This window comes from Nannospalax galili, unplaced genomic scaffold (assembly GCF_000622305.1).
Source record: "Nannospalax galili isolate Female #2095 unplaced genomic scaffold, S.galili_v1.0 scaffold95, whole genome shotgun sequence".
Classification (NCBI taxonomy): domain Eukaryota; kingdom Metazoa; phylum Chordata; class Mammalia; order Rodentia; family Spalacidae; genus Nannospalax; species Nannospalax galili.
The window spans coordinates 2,345,220-2,362,739 of NW_008342393.1; the positions used below are offsets into that span (position 1 = coordinate 2,345,220).

Sequence of the window (17,520 nt, forward strand, 5' to 3'; positions counted from 1 at the left end):
CCGGGCGCGCGGGGGCTACAATATTGTCTCTCTATATATATATATTTTATATATATATATATATATATATATATATATATATATATAAATCTATTCATTTATTGTATGTGTGTGTATTTGTGTGCACATATGCTCACCATGGCATGCATATGAAGGTCAGAGAACAACTTGGCAAGAGTTGGCTCTTTCCTTCCATCGTGTGGGTCATGGGGATCAAACTCAGGTCATCAGGTTTAGTGGCAAGCACCCTTACCTGTTGAGCCACCTTAATGATGCTTTCCCTAGTTTTTATTGTTATTGTTTCTTAGCTTTCATTCTATCAGCGTGTCCAATCTTTTTCTTTTGGGTTGTATTTTTTTTTTTTTTTTTTGGTCTTTTGGAGACAGGGTCTCCCTGTAGCCCCAGCTGTCCTGGAACTCACTATGTAGACCAGGCTGGCCTCGAACTCACAGAGATCTGCCTCCCAAGTGCTGGGATTAAAGGCGTGCGCCACCACGACCGGCGTGTCCAATCTTTTGGTGTGACAATATGATTTGTTATCTACAAATAAGCGAGGCTGCATTCAGAGCTGTCTTGGGCCCGTGGGCCACCAGTTGGACACACCTCTTACATGCTCTATACCCTGTCCTTCTGTCCTTCACTCAAGAAGCCACTGACTTCACAGGTCCCATGGAACACCTTCCCTTCTGACACACCCCACAGGAGTCCTGACTTCTCCTACCTTCTAAACTGGGGACTCAATGACCTGAGGCCTCTTCCCAGCTCCAAATCCACTGGCTTCAGAGCCAACATGACCTCTCCCTGAGGAAGTCCCACCTCTGTGGACAACAAGTTCCACTAACTTCTTTTTTCTCTTCCACTCTCCATCTTGCTAACTGGCACCTCCACACATGTACTAACTCCCTTAGAGACAGGAAACTAGAAACAAAAGTTACCCCAGCCTTTCTACCCAGCTCACCAGCCACCTCCCTATTCTCCAACACTGCCAGACTCCTCTCTAGACCTGTTCCAGTCTACTGCCCACATGGAGCTGGCAGCTCCATGGAGCAGAGCCCTTCACCCCACCATGGACCATGGTGTCTAGCACAGGGCCCCGCCCATGTGCCTTTCTAGCCAACTGGCTGCTGAGTTCTGTCAAAGGTAGCAATACAAAGCTTTTGATTTCAGCATGCTGCAGGCTAAGTACAGGTTGTCCTCAGCCCTAAGCTCTTAGGCCAATGACTTTAATAGCCTGTTAATGGCCTCCACCACCCGGTGCACACCACTGCCCTAGTGTTCTGTACAGAGTGCAACTACGAGCACGTCACATCTGCTTCCAATCCCCCATGCCTCCCACTGCCTTCAGGATTTAAAAACAAAAACCCTAGGACACTTCACCTTCACCTACAGGTCTCAGGGGCTTAGCCTTCCCTCTTTCAGCCCCATCGCTAACCTCCCTGAACATGTTCCCCTGATCCTTCACACATCCGAAACCTATGCATCTCCCAGCTCCTTAATAGACTCACTCCAATTCATCCTTCAAGATCTAGCTCAATGTCACCCTCTACATCACACTTTAGGGTGTCATTTCCAGGATCTCCTTGAGGCCTGTTTCACTTGCCTCTCACATGGAGGGCAGAACTCCTTGGAGCAGAGCCCTACCCCATCACCATGTGCCTCAGTCCCCGGCACAGGACCACCCCTCCCTGTTCTCCAAGCCCTGATCCCACTGGCCCACTTTCTGGAAGCCCAGGTCTTCCCCTACCCTAGCACAGAAAACAGCCCTCCCACCTTGGGGCCCACACCTGCTCACTGATGAACCGGAAGCCCCGGTCAGGCCGCTCACACTCGTAGGTCTCACCCAGGACCGGGTTGAAGGGCTTGCAGCCTGCTCGGTGGTACGTAGAGGAGTAGGCGGAGACAGCAAAGGCTGCTATGTACACCTGTGGGAAGGCGGGGGAGGAGGTCACAGGGTCAGGGAGCTGAGAAGAAGCCGGGGACAGGAGACACCAGCCCACCACATGCAGAGTCAAGGGTTTTGATGAGGAACTTTGACAGCAAGAACCCATGCATCCAGGATTTGGGGAGACAGAGCACCGAGGAGGAATGGGTGGCCCTGGGCAGGTACCATGCGCTCGCAGGGGTCGGCCATGCGGCTGGCCTGGTCCAGGAGGCTGCTGTATTCCAGCTCCTCACAGAGTCGCTGCAAGGTGTTGAGAGGCTCGTTGAGCTGCACCGGCATCGACACCTTGGACAGGTCTTTGCCGATGTTGTTGCGCAGTATGTTCCACAGGCTCACGTCAGTCCCGGGTCCGCTGGCAGCTGGCAGGCAGCGGCGGCGAGGAGGCCCTACAGCTCTCCCTGGAACACACCCCCCTGGGCCAACCCCAGCCATGTCACTCTCCCTCTCCCTCGTCCCTGCTATTCCAGATATGCCAGGCCCACAGGTCATTCGGCAATGGGGCAGCCTCCTGACAGCCTGAGGCATTCAAGCCCTGCCCACTGTGGGAGGTGACTGGGATGACTGCTGATGAGCTCCTGGAGATTTAGGTGGGCAGCAGGGGTGAAAACCACTGCCAGGCACAAGTGTTCAGCAGCGGGGCCTGGGTCCCACACTTGCCTCTGTCCCTTATGAACAGAATAGATGCTAGAATGCAGATTTTCACTCTCTTTCCCACTTTCTGGGGGGAAAAGGGTCTCATGTAGCCCAGGCTGGCCTGGAACTTAAACTCACTATATAGCTGAGAATGACCTTGATCCTTCTGCCTCCACCTCCCAAGTGCTGGGATTATAGGCCTGCACCACCAGTTTATGCAGTGTTAGGGATCAAACCCAGGCATTTGTGCATGCTAGGCAAGTGCTCTACCAACTGAGTCACAACTCCAGCCCTCAGTCCTTTTTATAGAAGAGGACATAGACTCCAAAAAAGTAAAATGATAGGCCCAAAGCTACTCAGCCAAAATGTGCCTAAGTGGAACTGTCTCCCATGCCCTATAAAAGCCCTCCCAGCTTGTTGCAACAAAAGCCAGCACCAATTCCCAGTCTGGTCTATCCCTCACCCTCAGCTGCTCCCAAAATGGTCTCCTGTGCATGGTTCCAAGGTCAACTCTGGGATCAGTACCCAAAGCCATTAGCCCACCTGTCACAAGGAACTGCCTCTACATGGGACCTGGGCCATGGGTGAACAGCTTCTCTATACACACACACACAGACACATACAGACACACCCTTGTCCCACTGCCCACTTGCCCACTGGCACCTTTCTGACAGCACTCAGCTCCCCTGAGGTCCAGCACCTCCTCAGACAGGCTGGTAGTGATCTCACTGGTGCATGACTCCTCTTCCTCTGAGCCCTGGGTAGGGACAGATAATGGGAGGAGTGAAATGAGCTTCCTCCAGGCATCTGGGCAGTGCCCAGGACCTGGCCAGAATATGATCAGCTAGCCCTTTGATGGGAAGAGAAAATATTAGAGGAGGAGGGCTGTGAGCCCTAAGATACTACCCAGATAGGCCTGCTAGAAAGAACTTGGGAACTTGGCAGGACACAAACAGAAAGGAAGTTGAGAGCTACTGGGTTTGGGGAGATGTGGTGGAGGGAGCACTAATGCTGAAACGGGGTCATGGGAAGATGACAAGCGCTGGACTTGAGGACGCAGTTTCAGAGGACACAACTGGGTAAAACAAGTCAAGCTGGGAGATGAGTCTCCAAGCAGAGGTTTTGGGACAGAATCACACAAATCCAACAGATGTGTGTGTGTTCCTAGAGGCAGCTGCTGAGGAGACAAGAAAGGAATCTGAAGAGTCTAGTCTCTCTGGATGCCCCTGAATCTTCCCCAGGTCCCTCCCCTCTGGCTTCCTCCTCCCTCACCTCATTCTCTGAAGAGCTGGCAGAAAGCAGAACCTCGCAGGCATCGAAGAACTCTGTATGGGAATCAGCAAGGGACAGCACACTGCTCTGGGACATCTGGGGGGTCAACTCTCGGCCTTTCATGTACAGAGCTTCTTGCTGTGGGAACCAGATGGGTGTGAGGCCTCAGAGGCCACTGGGGAAGGAAGCTCTATGTGCCCCCTACCAGGTATTTTCACTGAGCCTGACTCCTGCCCAACAGAAGTAGCTGAGGAGAGAGGTCAAGGTATAGGGAAATAACTGAGAGGAGGCAGTAGGTGCCGTCAACACTGGGCACCAAAGGGGCCTGGCTCCATACCCTTTCCTGTATTGACCCATTCACCCCATGGAGAGGTGAGTTTCGGAATAGAACCCTGAGGCTCAGGACGTAAAGCTGGCATGCAGGGGTGCCACATTCAGACCCTGATTCAATCTGACTACAAGTGTGGGAGCATAAGCCCACTGGTTAGATTCTTTGAGTTTTAGTTTTAGGGTAGCTACATGTAGTCAAGAATAACTATGAATATCACACAAAATTGTAAACTTACTTAAAGCATTATGATTTTGTTTGTTTGCAATATTTTTTGGCTATGGTTCTTGATTATAAACTTTGTAAAGGACAAAGTCCTGTTGTGCCAGGTGTGGTGATGCACACCTTTAATCCCAGCATTTAGGAGGCAGAGGCAGGAGGATCTCTGTGAGTTCCAAGCCAGCTGGGGCTACATAGTCTCAAAATCAACAGAGACAATGTCATATTGTAATATTAAACAGTTGGACATGCCTGGTAGAGGGTAAGAACCCCTGCTTCATGGCCTCTGAATTAAGAGTCAGAGCTCTCAGGGGCTGGAGATGTGGCTCAGTGGTAGACTACTTGTCTAGTATGAGTAAGACTCTAGGTTCAAGCCCCAGCACTGCAAACAAAACAAAACAGCACATGCATCCTCTCTGCAGCTGTAAGAATTAATCAAGAGAGCTGTGTGACATGTGAAAGAGAAGCTGGATCCCTCCTACCCCTCAGAGGGAGTAGGTACAACCTGTTTCTAGATTAAAAACCAACCCTGTCTCCCACCCCAGCCCCCATATTTTCTGGGCAAGAACGCATTGGGGAAATGGCCACCACAGCCCATGCTGGCTCCTCACCTCCTCCGGGTTGAGGGAACTGAAGGAGTCTGCAGTGGTGTCTGAGGAGATGGACAGTGAGTGGAGGCGCTGCTGCCCATCTGGGGCCTCAGAGACCTAAGGCAGAGAGTTTGGGGACTAGGTGCAGGAAGGTGAGGTCCTCCCTATCTGCCACCCCCCCACCACCACCCCAAGGACAACCTCTGTCAACCCCAAAGCCCTGGTGCAGACCTGTTGTGGGACCTGTAGTCCTCATCCTCAAGTCCTCCCTCTGACCAGCTGCCCTGGCCCCTGAGGCTCACCCCCATCCTTGACAGTTCTGAACCCTGGTGTAGGTCTCTCAGTCGATCCCGTTCTATGGTGAGGGCAGCCAGGACACTGCTAAGGGAGTTGTGCACTGCCAGGGACAGGACAGAGCCATCAGACCCCTTACTTCTTCCTGACCCCTTGGATCCAGTCCTAGCCACCACCCAGCGTGTACTCACCCTTCTGGGCTAGGGCCCAAAAACTGCGCTGTAAATGGGCATAGTCTGGAGGTGGAAGCCCACGGGGACCTGAAGAATCCCGAGACTCCAGGTAGCGAGACAGGTTGGGAACAGAGCCATGGAGACGACCAACCTATTGGTGAAAAGAAAGGGTAAAGGGACAGCTTCCTTCAGGACATCATGCCCCTGCCACTTCGGGTTCACACCCCACCTCACCCGTCCAATGGTATCATCCTTGGCAAAACCCTGTGTGCACCATATGCGGCTGGTTCGTTTCCCCTTCTTGGGTCTCTCGGTTGTCACTGAGGCCTGGAAAGTTGAGAAGGAGCAGTTTCACTCACAGGGTGGGGAGTAGCCATGGGGAAGAGCACAGATCACCCATGTACAAGGGTGTGACATGCTGGCAGGCCCTCGGGCAAAAGGAGGGAGCAGAGAGGCAGTGAAGAGGCCACTGGACACAGGAAAAGGCAGCTAGGCAGGTGTGTGGCTCTGCAGGTGATGCAGAGGCAGGAGGGCCTATTCCAGGAAGTGATGGAGAGATAAGGGGTCCTGAGCAGCCCCTGCCCCTTCCCCTGGCCCTTACCTGGTGTGTGGGGATCACAGGGGCCGAAGGGATTCTGTGTAGGGACTCCAGGCTCTGCAGGAGTCTGTGTAGTTCCTGGAGCTTACCCTGGCATTCAGAGAGTGCTAAGGGAGAAAGGAAGGAGGGCATAGCTCTCTCAGTGGTGCTGGGGTCCCTAGCTTATCCCCTCTCTTCCTTCATCCTCTAAGACATGGCTGGTAGCTAGGGACAGCCTGACACTACTCCCCATTCCTGTTCAGGAGCTCAAAGCTGTCCTCTGGTAGGTCCTCTTCTGGTTTCTTGAGGGTCAGCTATCCATCTCCGCCCTGTCCACAGACTACTGCTCACTTCTGTCTGTGCACAGGCTGGGTGCTCTCATCGTCACTCCTTACCCATGTGCCCTACCTTCTCTGGTCTTCTACTGCAGGAACACAATTCTAGGGCACAGCCTTTCTCTGCCACTACTCAGGAATCTTACTGTACTGGCATCAAGCTGGACTCGTGCCCACAATGTGCCTAGGGTATGAGCCCTACCATCTTCTGTAAGTGAGGGTTCCTCAGGGCAGAGTCCACTAAGATTTGATCATCTTGGAAGCAGAGGCAGCCTCCCCCAGCAGAAGGGGGTTCTCTGTGGCAGGGATGAAGGTAACATTTCCCCTTCCTGCTGTGGCCATCTAGATCTGACAGCATGGGACCTGGGCCAGAGACTCTCACCATGAGAGCAGCGGTCTAGCCCATCACTGTCCCTCAGCCAGGATGACACCTTCTCTCGAGGTCCAACTCCAGGTAAGGCTGAGGCGCCACCCGCTGTTAGAAGCTGGGTACCAGGAACCTGTGGAGTGAGCCAAGCGTCAGGGAGAATGGTGCCCAGCTTCCTGGCCTCAGTCCCCCCCAGCTTCCATCCCTGTATTGCCTTTTCATCTGCCCACACTCCTGGACCCATCTTACCTTCCGATGAGTGGCACTGGGCATATCTAGGCGCTGAGCCAACCGGTGGGCACGCAGCTGGGTCACCCAGCTTTGGAACAGGTCCTGGGATTTGATCTGCAAAAAGGAGGGAGAGAGACATGAAGGGGAAGGACTGCTTTCCAGGAGCAGAAAGTTGGGTCTCTGATTCCCAGGCAAGCAGGGTCTTTCCCTATAGCACCCAACTTGTGCAAAGCTCCCTTGCAGACAGGCAGAGTATGACATCCCAAGTATCAGAGCCCCTAGCTCTGCATCTGTTCATGTAACAAGGCAGATTCCTGGCTGTTTCACACAATGGAAACTTTCTTAACGTCAAACTCAGAGAAGACCTTGAGCCCCACAGACCCCCAGCCCCTATGCCTGTGCCTCTGCCAGGCTAGTGATGTTAGAACACTCCCTACTACCAGGGATGTCACCTTGAGGTGGTAGATGTTGTCTTCTGTGTCAAGGTCAATGCGCTGGGCCTTTTTGTTGATGGACATGACTGACAGTCTGACATCAATGGAGCCATGAAGCTTCCCTTTGGTGATCTGGCATAGAGGGTTGGTGGGGGACAAGAGTCTTGTTTTAGACTCCAAGGACTATAGAGTCACAATCTCCTTGAGGGCACTGAAGACTCAAGAGCGAGGTACCCTTAGATCCAAGTCATATATGAAGGGGCTTGTCAGTTACTCCCATTCACAGAATACTACACTATGTCTAACCACATCCAAAGGTCTGAGAAGTCACCAAACATAGTGGAGAAGGAAAACCTCCTGAAAGGAACATGGAAGTCTAGCCTTGTTTTTGGCTCCTAGCACTAGGACAAGGGTAATAAAGCTCTCATTTCTTGAGCACTTAGTTTATACCAGACATCAGATAACTCTACATGGCTAGGTACGCCCCCCTCACCCTGCTAGCAGGTAAAGGCTGAAAACCAGGAAAGCACAGTTGTCCTTTGGTATCCTTGGGGGAACAGTTCCAGGAACCACTAAAGATATCGAAATGCACAAATGCTCAAGTCTAATATTAAAAGATACACTATTTGGATTTTTGTTCTTGTTCTTTTTGAGACAAGGTCTCCCTGTAGCCCCAGCTGACCTAGAACTTGTTTTGTAGACCAGGCTGGCCTTGAACTCACAGAGATCCACCTGCTTCTGCCTCCCAAGTGCTAGGATTAAAGGTGTGTACTACCACACCCGGCTTAAAGTGCAGTATTTGTACACAACCTATATATATATATATATCCTCTGTGCCCTTTAGCCATGTCTAGATGACATCCAATAAATAATACTATGTGATGCTATGGGAATAGTTGTTTATATTTAATCTGCAGTTGGTTGAATCTGCGGATGTGGAACCTGAGAATACAGAAGGCCAACTATAACTTGCCCAGAGGTTGCTGAAAGTTGGACCTGCGATTCAGACCCTGCTCTGGTTGATTCCAGATTTCCCCTGCCTGCTCAAAACATTTGGGGTAAACTCCTCCCACACTGCCAAGCCAGGGCCCTAACTCACATCTTGTCGGGTGGTGGCATAGTGAAGGATCCCATCCTCAAGCACAAAGTACCTCTGTGATGTTGCCCAGGATGGACAGGACCAGGCAGCCGAAAAGACAGGGGGTGGGAAGAGAGCAAACAATACTTTTTTCTTCTCCACACAAGTGCTAGGGCTGTCCAGCAGCCTCCCTCTCATGGCTCCTCCCCTGCCCCGCCCCCACACCCCCTACCTTGTGCCAGCCCTTAAGAGGCCACTTCCTCTTCTTGAGCAGGTGGCCTTCCTGTCTCTCAGGCATGATGCCTTCTGCTCCCAGCCTGCCCCGAGGCTCCTCCACCACCTCCCACAGCTCAGAGGCCTACAGTCCAGGGTAGAGGAAGGGCAGCAGTTGGTGAGCCCACTACCTCATCTCATCCCCCTGGAACCCAAGCTAGGCCCACCCATCACCACTTTTCCACTCAGACCTGTTGGGTACTGCTTGGCTTTGAAGACTGAGTGCTCTCAGTCAGGGAGGGAGTGTCTCTCTCTTGGAAGTCCATGAGGAAGGAGAGTCCACTCCTTGATGAGGAGGATAGAGCAGGGTGCAAGGGGAAGAATGTCACCTGGTCCTGAGGGGGCCCTTGAAGCAAGAGAGACCCATGAGCACAACTGTGCTATCACATTTCCCACCTCTGGTCACTCCTCACCAGGATACACATCCTCCATACACCTGCTGTCCCACTCCCCAGTATGTCCTGATGGCAGCCTGGGCCTGGGCAACACCCACCCCTTCCACTGTGGCCACTGCTGGCAAAATGTGCCCAGGAGATAGTGTGATTCACCTTGGACACACACCCTAGGACTATTGCAAACACTCAGTGCTTCCTTGGGAGGATCCCCTGGGGGGTCAGAGATAAGGCTGGGGAGGGAAGAGGGAAGAGCCAGGAAGAGGCAGAGGGACTCAGAGACTGGGTAGGCCAGAGTTCCTCAGTCCAGCTGCCTTTTTCTCCAGGAGCTCTCTGCCTACCTGCATGGCTTGGCAACTCATGCCACAAACATCCTGCAGCGCACCCCTAAAACTTCCAACTGGACCCGATCTATCTGCTAGTTCTTGGACTCCCATTTTCTGTCCGGGGCCAGCCCTGTTTTCCCATGCCTCCTTCCATCAAACTCACCCCTAGGATTCCCACTTGGGACCCTCCTCCCTGCAAAGGCCGTGAGCCCCTTTCTACCATTCCAGTTCTCTCCACTCCTGAGAAGCACCACCCACCTAGAAGGAGTGGGACACTGGCTGGTTGAGACACTGTGGGCGGGAAGGGGTGGCCAAGAACATGCTGAGGTCCGCCCAGGTCCCGTAACAGTGCCCACAGGCGCCTTTAGCACAGGCCCTGGCCATCCTGGCTCCACCAGATCAATAATGCATAAGTCTGTGTGTGTGTGTGTGTGTGTGTGTGTGTGTGTGTGTGTGTGTGTGTGTGTGTGTGTAAGGGGCAGGGGACTGGAGGGGCAAGGTTGCCCTGAGGCTGGGGAAGCAGCTCATATCTTCTGCAGCTAGCACCTGAGGAGTTGAGGCACAGAGGAGACAGGGATGTGGCGGTGTAAGGGTGGTCGGGAGGTCAAGACAGAGGCGCCCAGGCTGCAAGAGGCTGACCCAAGGGGAAACTCCTGCATTCAGTCATTGAAAGTTCCCAAACTCTTCTGTTGTCTGTATATTTCTGTGCCCTTGCCCTGGCCATTGGGACCCTGGCCCCTCGCTACTTGCAGGCAGCAGAGGTGGGAGGTGCCTGCCAGTAGGAAGGAGAGGTGGAGATGAGCCAGGTGGGTGTCCCCCAGTCACCTCCATTCCCAGCCCCGTCACCTGACAAGCAGACCCACCAACTCTGCAGGGGAGGAAGCCCTCCTCAGGAGCGTCAGGTGATATGATCGAGCCCCCTTACCCCAGGGTCCATGGACGCCAGTGCTCCTTGGTCTACACGCTGCTACGCCTCTGAGTCACCGTCTCCGAGTCACTAGCTACCTCCTCACCACAGAGCTGAGCAGTGGCAGCAGCTGCAGCAGGAACCAGGAAGGAAGAAGACAGAGCCTCCCCTCCAGCCGGATCTCCCCACCTGCCCCTCCCCCGTCGTCTCCTCCCGCCAACCTCCGGGCTGCCGCTCAGCTCTGCCCCCCTGCTCCCGGGAGGACTAAGGGCTGTGTGGAACCAAGCGACTTGGGAATGGAGGGGCACAGTCCCCACCACGCATCACATCGTTGGAAATGGATTAGAGGACTGAGAAGCTGCTGGCCTCAAGCCAAAGAAGGTAAAGGATTTATTGTCTTGCATGGCCTTGACCCCAGGGAGCACCCAAGGCCATTTCCTTACTCACCCAGCCTCTCATTTTACATCTGAAATAGACTGCAAAATTTGGACCAGCAAAGATATCAGGTTGAGGAGGAGGGACAGACAGGTACTCACCCACCCCACTGGGACACAATGAATGGTGCCAGTAGCTTAGTCAGCAGGGCACTAGAGGCAAAAGGGACAACTAAAGCCCCAGAGGGTAGCAATGCCCTACCAGGCCTGACCATGGGATAAGTCAGTGCCATAGTGGGGTTAAAAACCCAGAGCACCGAATCTGTCTGGGTTGGGAGCAGGTATGGAAGAGTTATTAAAAAGGAAAACCATCTTGGAGTCCCTCCCCTGAACCTCTGAAACACCTTTACCCATTGCTGGAGCACTGTAATTCATTTACTAAAAGTCAGCTCTTGAAAAAGATCTAAAACTCATTCAAATGGATGTGCACAGAATGACAGAGTGAAGTACAAGAAAGCAGTTTTCTGGAAAGAAATGTCTTTTTTAAAATGGTGGAGCCTCAGGCACCAGCAGGTGAAGGATGCTGGTGAGATTCTTCTATGGCCCCAGGAATGATGTGGGCCACTCCTCTGCTCTACCTTTTCCCCACACAGAATTCATGAGTCAGACTCCCAAGGACTTCAGCATCTCAGATACCTGCTGTCCTGATTCCATTCAGAACCTCAGCATGGTTCTAGCCTCCCAGGAGAGGAGGGGTGCTGTGGTCAGCACTAGTTGGGGTTCTGGAGGCCGGAGAGCCACCAAGCAGCACTAGGTAGAAAGGCTCTGGCATCCCTCAAGGGCCTTTTAATTCACTTCCTAGTGATTGAGCATCCCAGGGCATCTGCACAGATTTGGGTACTGTGGGAAGTTGGTCCAGGCCCAGGCCACAGGATAGCTGCAGCAGATTTTCCAGTGTCTGTCCAGGACTAAGGATATTGAGGCATTGCTCCAAGTCTGGGAAGGAATGCTGAGAAGTCACTCTCCATTCACCCTGGAGCCACCTAGGATGTGTTCCAGCCAAGGACAATGGCAGGCCACAAGCTAAGCATCTTACCTCCTTCATTAGGCAGTGCTGGTTTCCCAAGACTTGGGGGAGACTTGTTACAGCCCTTGGGGGCTCTCATTAACAGAGAATCCTAGCCCTCCCTTCTCCCCCCAGATGTTGTTTGTGCTACTGGGCACAGCTATCAGTGGCTGTGGGAAAGAAGAGCATGAAGACATGCTATCTGTGAGGACAGGTCCTATGGAAGAAGATTTTCTAGGAAGGGAAGTGAGCAGTTTACGGATAACTTGAGGTAACCCAGAGAATAACTTTGGAAAGAATAAGTCCAGGCTGGGTGTGTAGTCCCAGCACTTGGGAGGCAGTGGCAGACAGATCTCTGTGAATTCAAGACCAGCCTGGTCTACATAGTGGGTTCCAGGCCAGCTGGGGCTACAGAGAGACCCTGTCTCAAAAAGACTCCCCCCCCTCAAAAAGAAGAAGAGTCCATAAAATACATTTTATTTAATCACAAAGCAGTGTTCCCATCCCTTCCACAATCTAGCATACCCCAAGGGCAGAGCATTAACATCCGAGTCCACCTAGACCCACTGCTGGATAACAATGAAGAAGTTCCAGTGTGGAGATTCAGTGCTTTGAAACAAAAGCTCTTATTCTGCCACCTACTAACTGCACAGCCTTATCCAGGGCTTCAAACTTCTCTCCCTTCCCTGTTCTGTGGACAGCGTGGTAAAAGAGTCAACATCCGTACTGTTTGGCACAGTTTGGCACATGGCTCAGTGGATGCCATTCACAGCATAGTTCCCCAACTGGTCCATCATGGCAGGATGTATCACTGAGGGGAAAGGTTGGGAAAACAGAGCAGGGACAGTGGACAGGGAGGCTGGGACAGGACAATCTTCATCCTCTGTCTTGTTCTGAGAACTGAGGCCATTCCTATCAGATTCCATGTTGGGGCAACTAAGGACAAAGAGAGTGGTTAACGAAAGTAAAAATAATGGACAGCACTCCTTGGAAAACGGAATTTCTCTGCATCTTCAAGTGGCCTGTCCCCTCAGGAGGTCATCAGGAATTGAAGCCATGTCACACATGTCACTCCCCCACTTCAAATTCTTCCAGATCTCTGAGTGACCAACAGCACAGACAACAGAGGCAGAGAGTATTTATGGGCAGAGCTGGGTAAAACAGGTCAGCTAGGAATCCGGAGCAGGGTCAGGAGGACCTGGCTTCCCACCAGTTGACCCGGCAGAGTCTCCCTCATGTTGCTGTCTGACACGCTCATCTAACAGGGCAGTCAGCTGGACAGGTTGGTGCTGAAGAAGGGAGCAGGTCTGGGCCATGAGGAGCGTAAGCCCTCCTACCAGCTCCCCCTGCAGCAGGGCCAGGCTGGGCAGCTTGGCGTAGTTGATGAAGCCCTGTCTGCTGAGGATGGTGTCATCAATGCAGCCACCTGGAAGAACACAGGGTCAGCTGGGCTCCCTGCAGAAGCCCTTTTGGAAGCAGCAGCCAAGCCAAGAATCTGCTCTCCACTGGCTTTCTCCCTCCCAGCCTGCCCTAGAATCAGGGTTACACTGTGCCTCATCCCACACTCACTGCTGGGAATTGATCCCCTCTCCTCTTTTCCCTGAAAACTTCCATAAAACATCCATCTGGTCCCAAACTCCCTAAAGACAATGGTTCCCAAACTTCTTTGAGGACAGAATCCTGGAGTAAAGGGAAGAAATAGGGAGCAATTGTCTGAATGGTACGGACACAAAATGATGGTAATGGATGGGGGTGATGGCTGTACAGCATTGCAGGTGTGTCTAACACCACTGTACTCTTACAAACTGGAAAGATAGTGTATTTTGCAATAGAAATACTGAGGGAAAAAAAATCCTGGAGTGTAAGACAGACTCTTACAAATCTAGGTTCCTATGAAATCTGAATTTTCTGGGGTCACAGGCAGTGTCCTCTATAGAGTAAGTCCCCCAGACATCTTTACCTGCTGAGCCATCTTGCTACCCAAGGGATACTGTTTTAAATATCAGCATTCACTACCTGATAGTTACTCAATGTGTTTGATGGCCCCTCCCCTCACCCAAAGGACACCCCTATCTCCCCTAATCTTTCCTTGAGTGCAGAAGTGACATGGGGCAGTGAGTCAGCACAAGTACTGAGTGACTCATTCATGGGAGGCTCCGTGGCACCCAATGGACTTCGTCCCAGCCCTAACTAGAAGGGCTGCTTACTCACCTAGCAGTGGTAGGAAAGGCACACCCTTTAAGATCCGCACCATTTCCTTGACTTTGGGTTCTTCACTGACCAGCAGCAGGTTGTGCCCCACAAAAAGGGGCAGCAGGTTTTGGTACTTAGAATCCTCTAGAAAAGGCTTCAGGACCTGGGATGGCAGGAAAGAATGGCTGATGGGGGCCAAGAGGAGGGAAAAGCCACACACCTTGGTCACAGGCTGCATCAGGCTGAAGGTACAACCCAAGGGTCCCCTAAGCTCCTACCCAGTTTAGGCACTAAACTAGGGCAGCTTGTCTGGGCTGACTAGGAAAGCAGTCAGAAGTACCCTTCAGAAGGAACAGAGCCTGGGTCCATTCAGCATGGGATGAAGACAGGCTTGGGGGTAGGGTGAGCCTACCTGGTTGGGGAAGACCTTCACCAAGATCTTGTGTTTCCGCAGCTGGTGGCGCATAAGAAGCTTGTCCTCTGCACTCATGGCCACATTCTGGCAGACAGCTATCATTCGGTTGTCCCTGAAAACTGCTTCAATCTCCCGACGCAGGAGCCGGATGAGGCCTGACTCCTGCAGGCAGGAAGGGATGGTTGAGAGGATGTGAGGGTCTCTTGTACTCTCCCCTCCCTTCCACATAGGCACTGGGGTGGTCAGTGATGCCAGAATGTGCAAGAGACTGGAGAATGGGTGGGGAAGCTGGGCCGGATTCCTACAAATGTGCAACACCTCCTGCCATGGCCTTTCCACTTCCACTAGAGAACAGCAGTTTTCAGAACAGAGTCTGCAAACCTGAGGGCTGGCTCTTCAAACATGTCAGCAGGTGGCCCTGGTCAACACTACTTAACAAAAATTATTTCACTTATAGGGTGTGGTAATGGAAGTCTATAATTCTAGCTACTCAGAGGCTAAAGCAGGAGGATCAAAAGTTCAAGGCCTACATGAGCTACAGCATGAGTTCAAGAATAAGCTTCAAAACTTAGTGAGACTATCTCAAGATAGAAAGTAAATTAAAGGGGCTAGAGAGATGGCTCAGTGGTTAAGAGCACAGACTGCTCTTGCAGAGGACCCTGGTTCGATTCCCAGCACCACCATGGCGGCTACGAACCGTCCTTAACTCCAGTTCCAGGGGAATTTGAAGCCCTCTTCTGTCCTCTGCGGCACTGCACAACACGGGTGCATTCACATACATGCAGACAATACACTCATACACATGGAATTAAAAAATAAAATATTTTTTAAAAAATTATATTAAAAAAAGAAAAAAAAAAAAAAAAGCTGAGGCTAGAGCTCTGTGGTAGAGCACTTACTTGCCTCCCACATGTAACAAAGTAGGTTCAATCCCCAGTAACACGCACACAAAATCACTCAGTTATCAACCTGATACCATACTAATGGTGAGTCATTTTTCCAATTATAAATATATGATGGGGCAGGGCTGGTGAAATGGCTCAGGCTCAGTGCATAAAGGCGCTTGCCACCAAGCCTGATGGCCTGAGTTCAATCCCCAGGACCCACAGGGTAGAAAGAGAACCAATACCTGCTAGCTGCCTTTCTGACCTCCACACATGGGTCATGGCATGCCCAAGCACATGTGTGCAAATACACACACACAATAAAAAATAAATAATATTAACGATAGGGTTGGGGATACAGCATAGTGATGAGTTTGTCCTTAGCACGCCTGAGATCCTATGTTCAATCCCTAGCTCCGGAAGGAAACAGAAGAAAGAACAAGGGCGGGGGGAGGGGAGGATGAAGGAAGGAAGGAGATCATTCTTTATGCAATGTTGGCTTAAAACACGTATTTTCACAGAACAAGACTTCATTTTCTTTCTTTTCTTTCCTTTTTTAGAACATTTTGCTTACTTGCCACAGTGTGCAAGTACAGAGGACAACTTAGGGGAGCTGGCTGTCTTTTTGCACCATGTGGGTTTCAGGGATTGGACTTGGGTCATCAGACCTGGTAGCAGGCTCCTTTATCAGCTGAGTCATCTTGCCAGTCCAAGACTTCATCTTCTTAAAGCATTTTTTTCTCATAGATGAACACTAGACTCAGGGATGGCATGATGACTCAGGGGGTAAAGGCACTTGCCAGGCCAACCTGGTGACCTGAGTCTGAGACCCAGAACTCATGTAAAGGTGGAAGGAGAGAAATGACTTCATAGAATTGTCCTCTGACTGCCACGTGCATGTATACGTCACACACACAAACAAACAATAATGATAATAATAATCTATGGATAGTTCTCTATAAACACTGTTTTAGAGATTTTTCCCTAAAGCAAAGATTCTAAAATTTATTTAAACAATTGACTAGAAGAAGATCAAGGTGCTCTTTGCAGAATTCCATGAAAACATCACTACACATAAGTTAAAATACGAGACACACTATTATGTCAACTGTAGGCTCTAGATCTGCCTTGTCCAATGTAGTACCCACCCACCAAGCACGTTTCTATTTATATCCAGAGTAATTACAATCAAATTCAATTAAGAATTCAGGGGGCTAGTTAAGAGTACTGACTGCTCTTGCAGAGGACCCCAGTTCTATTCCCAGCACCCACATGGTGGTTAACAATCACCTGTAGCTCTAGTTCCAGGGGATCTGACATCTTTTTCTGACCTCTGTGGGCAGTGCACGACATGGGTGCACTTACACATATGCAGGCAATACACAGGGTCATCTTTAGACCCTATCTCAAAAAAAAGAAGCTGAAGCCAGGCATGGTGGTACACGCCTTTAATTCCAGCACTTGGGAGGTGGAGGCAGGTGATCTGTGAGTTCAGGGCCAGCCTGGTCTACACAGTGAGTTCAAGGCCAACTGGGGCTACTGGGAGATCCTGTCTCAAAAAAAGACAAAAAAAAAAAAAAAAAAAAAAAAAAAGAAGCGGGAAGCCGGGGGTGGTGGATCTCTGTGAGTTCAAGGCTAGCCTGGTCTACATAGTAAGTTCCAGGCCAGCTGGGGCTACAGGGAGACCCTGTCTCAAAAAGACCAAAAAAATAAAAATAAACAACTGGGCACAGTGGCACATACTTGTAATCCCAGCACTTGGGAGGCCAGTTCAAGATCAGGCTGACCTACATAGTGAGTTCAAGGCTAGCCTGGGCTATATAAAGAGACCCTGTCTTGAAAAGAAAAAGGGAAACAGACCAGAAATAACAGTAGAGAATGAGAGTTTTACAGTGGTTCTCCTGGTTGTAGCTGTGGTCACTAAGGACTTAGCTATCTTCTGCCTAAGAGAAAGCATTCAGCTACTGCAGCCTGCCGGATTTAGTTTGGGTGTCAAATAGTGAGGGAAGGGATGACAGAAGTCAATGGTGAGATTCTTCAAAGATAAAGAAGACCACCTAACATCTGGTTTGTCTCCTTTTTCTTCTCCTCTCCCACTCTCCATCTCCACCCCCACCCCCACCCCACTAAAGCCATGCCCTTGGCTTTCCTGTTCTTTTTTTTGTGTGGTTTTTTTTTTTTTTTTTGGTTTTTTTGAACAAGGGTCCCCCTGTCGCC

At 51.1% G+C, this 17,520-nt stretch overlaps 2 protein-coding genes across 3 annotated transcripts in view; both read right to left on the reverse strand.

The window, feature by feature from the left end:
- Osbpl7 (oxysterol binding protein like 7) overlaps positions 1 to 10,953 on the reverse strand; it is an 18,169-nt gene extending 7,216 nt beyond the window's left edge. The window contains exons 1-16 of one of the 2 annotated variants that reach the window (XM_029566039.1): positions 10,390 to 10,953; positions 8,938 to 9,092; positions 8,706 to 8,831; positions 8,495 to 8,548; positions 7,414 to 7,527; positions 6,980 to 7,075; positions 6,746 to 6,863; positions 6,053 to 6,156; positions 5,686 to 5,778; positions 5,470 to 5,602; positions 5,287 to 5,381; positions 5,006 to 5,101; positions 3,848 to 3,985; positions 3,239 to 3,332; positions 2,108 to 2,355; positions 1,785 to 1,922 (exon numbers count right to left, since the gene is read on the reverse strand). In XM_029566039.1, the coding sequence (XP_029421899.1) occupies positions 1,785 to 1,922; positions 2,108 to 2,355; positions 3,239 to 3,332; positions 3,848 to 3,985; positions 5,006 to 5,101; positions 5,287 to 5,381; positions 5,470 to 5,602; positions 5,686 to 5,778; positions 6,053 to 6,156; positions 6,746 to 6,863; positions 6,980 to 7,075; positions 7,414 to 7,527; positions 8,495 to 8,548; positions 8,706 to 8,831; positions 8,938 to 9,012 (1,722 nt within the window). In that variant the 5' untranslated portion in view covers positions 9,013 to 9,092; positions 10,390 to 10,953. The remainder of the gene's footprint in view (positions 1 to 1,784; positions 1,923 to 2,107; positions 2,356 to 3,238; positions 3,333 to 3,847; positions 3,986 to 5,005; positions 5,102 to 5,286; positions 5,382 to 5,469; positions 5,603 to 5,685; positions 5,779 to 6,052; positions 6,157 to 6,745; positions 6,864 to 6,979; positions 7,076 to 7,413; positions 7,528 to 8,494; positions 8,549 to 8,705; positions 8,832 to 8,937; positions 9,093 to 10,389) is intronic. The other variant, XM_008838252.3, reaches the window with a different exon arrangement.
- Positions 10,954 to 12,267: 1,314 nt separating this feature from the next.
- Positions 12,268 to 17,520, reverse strand: part of Mrpl10 (mitochondrial ribosomal protein L10) — a 10,496-nt gene continuing 5,243 nt past the window's right edge. The window contains exons 3-5 of the mRNA XM_008838257.3: positions 14,417 to 14,581; positions 14,023 to 14,167; positions 12,268 to 13,237 (exon numbers count right to left, since the gene is read on the reverse strand). Coding sequence (XP_008836479.1) covers positions 12,981 to 13,237; positions 14,023 to 14,167; positions 14,417 to 14,581 — 567 coding nt within the window. The 3' untranslated portion in view covers positions 12,268 to 12,980. The remainder of the gene's footprint in view (positions 13,238 to 14,022; positions 14,168 to 14,416; positions 14,582 to 17,520) is intronic.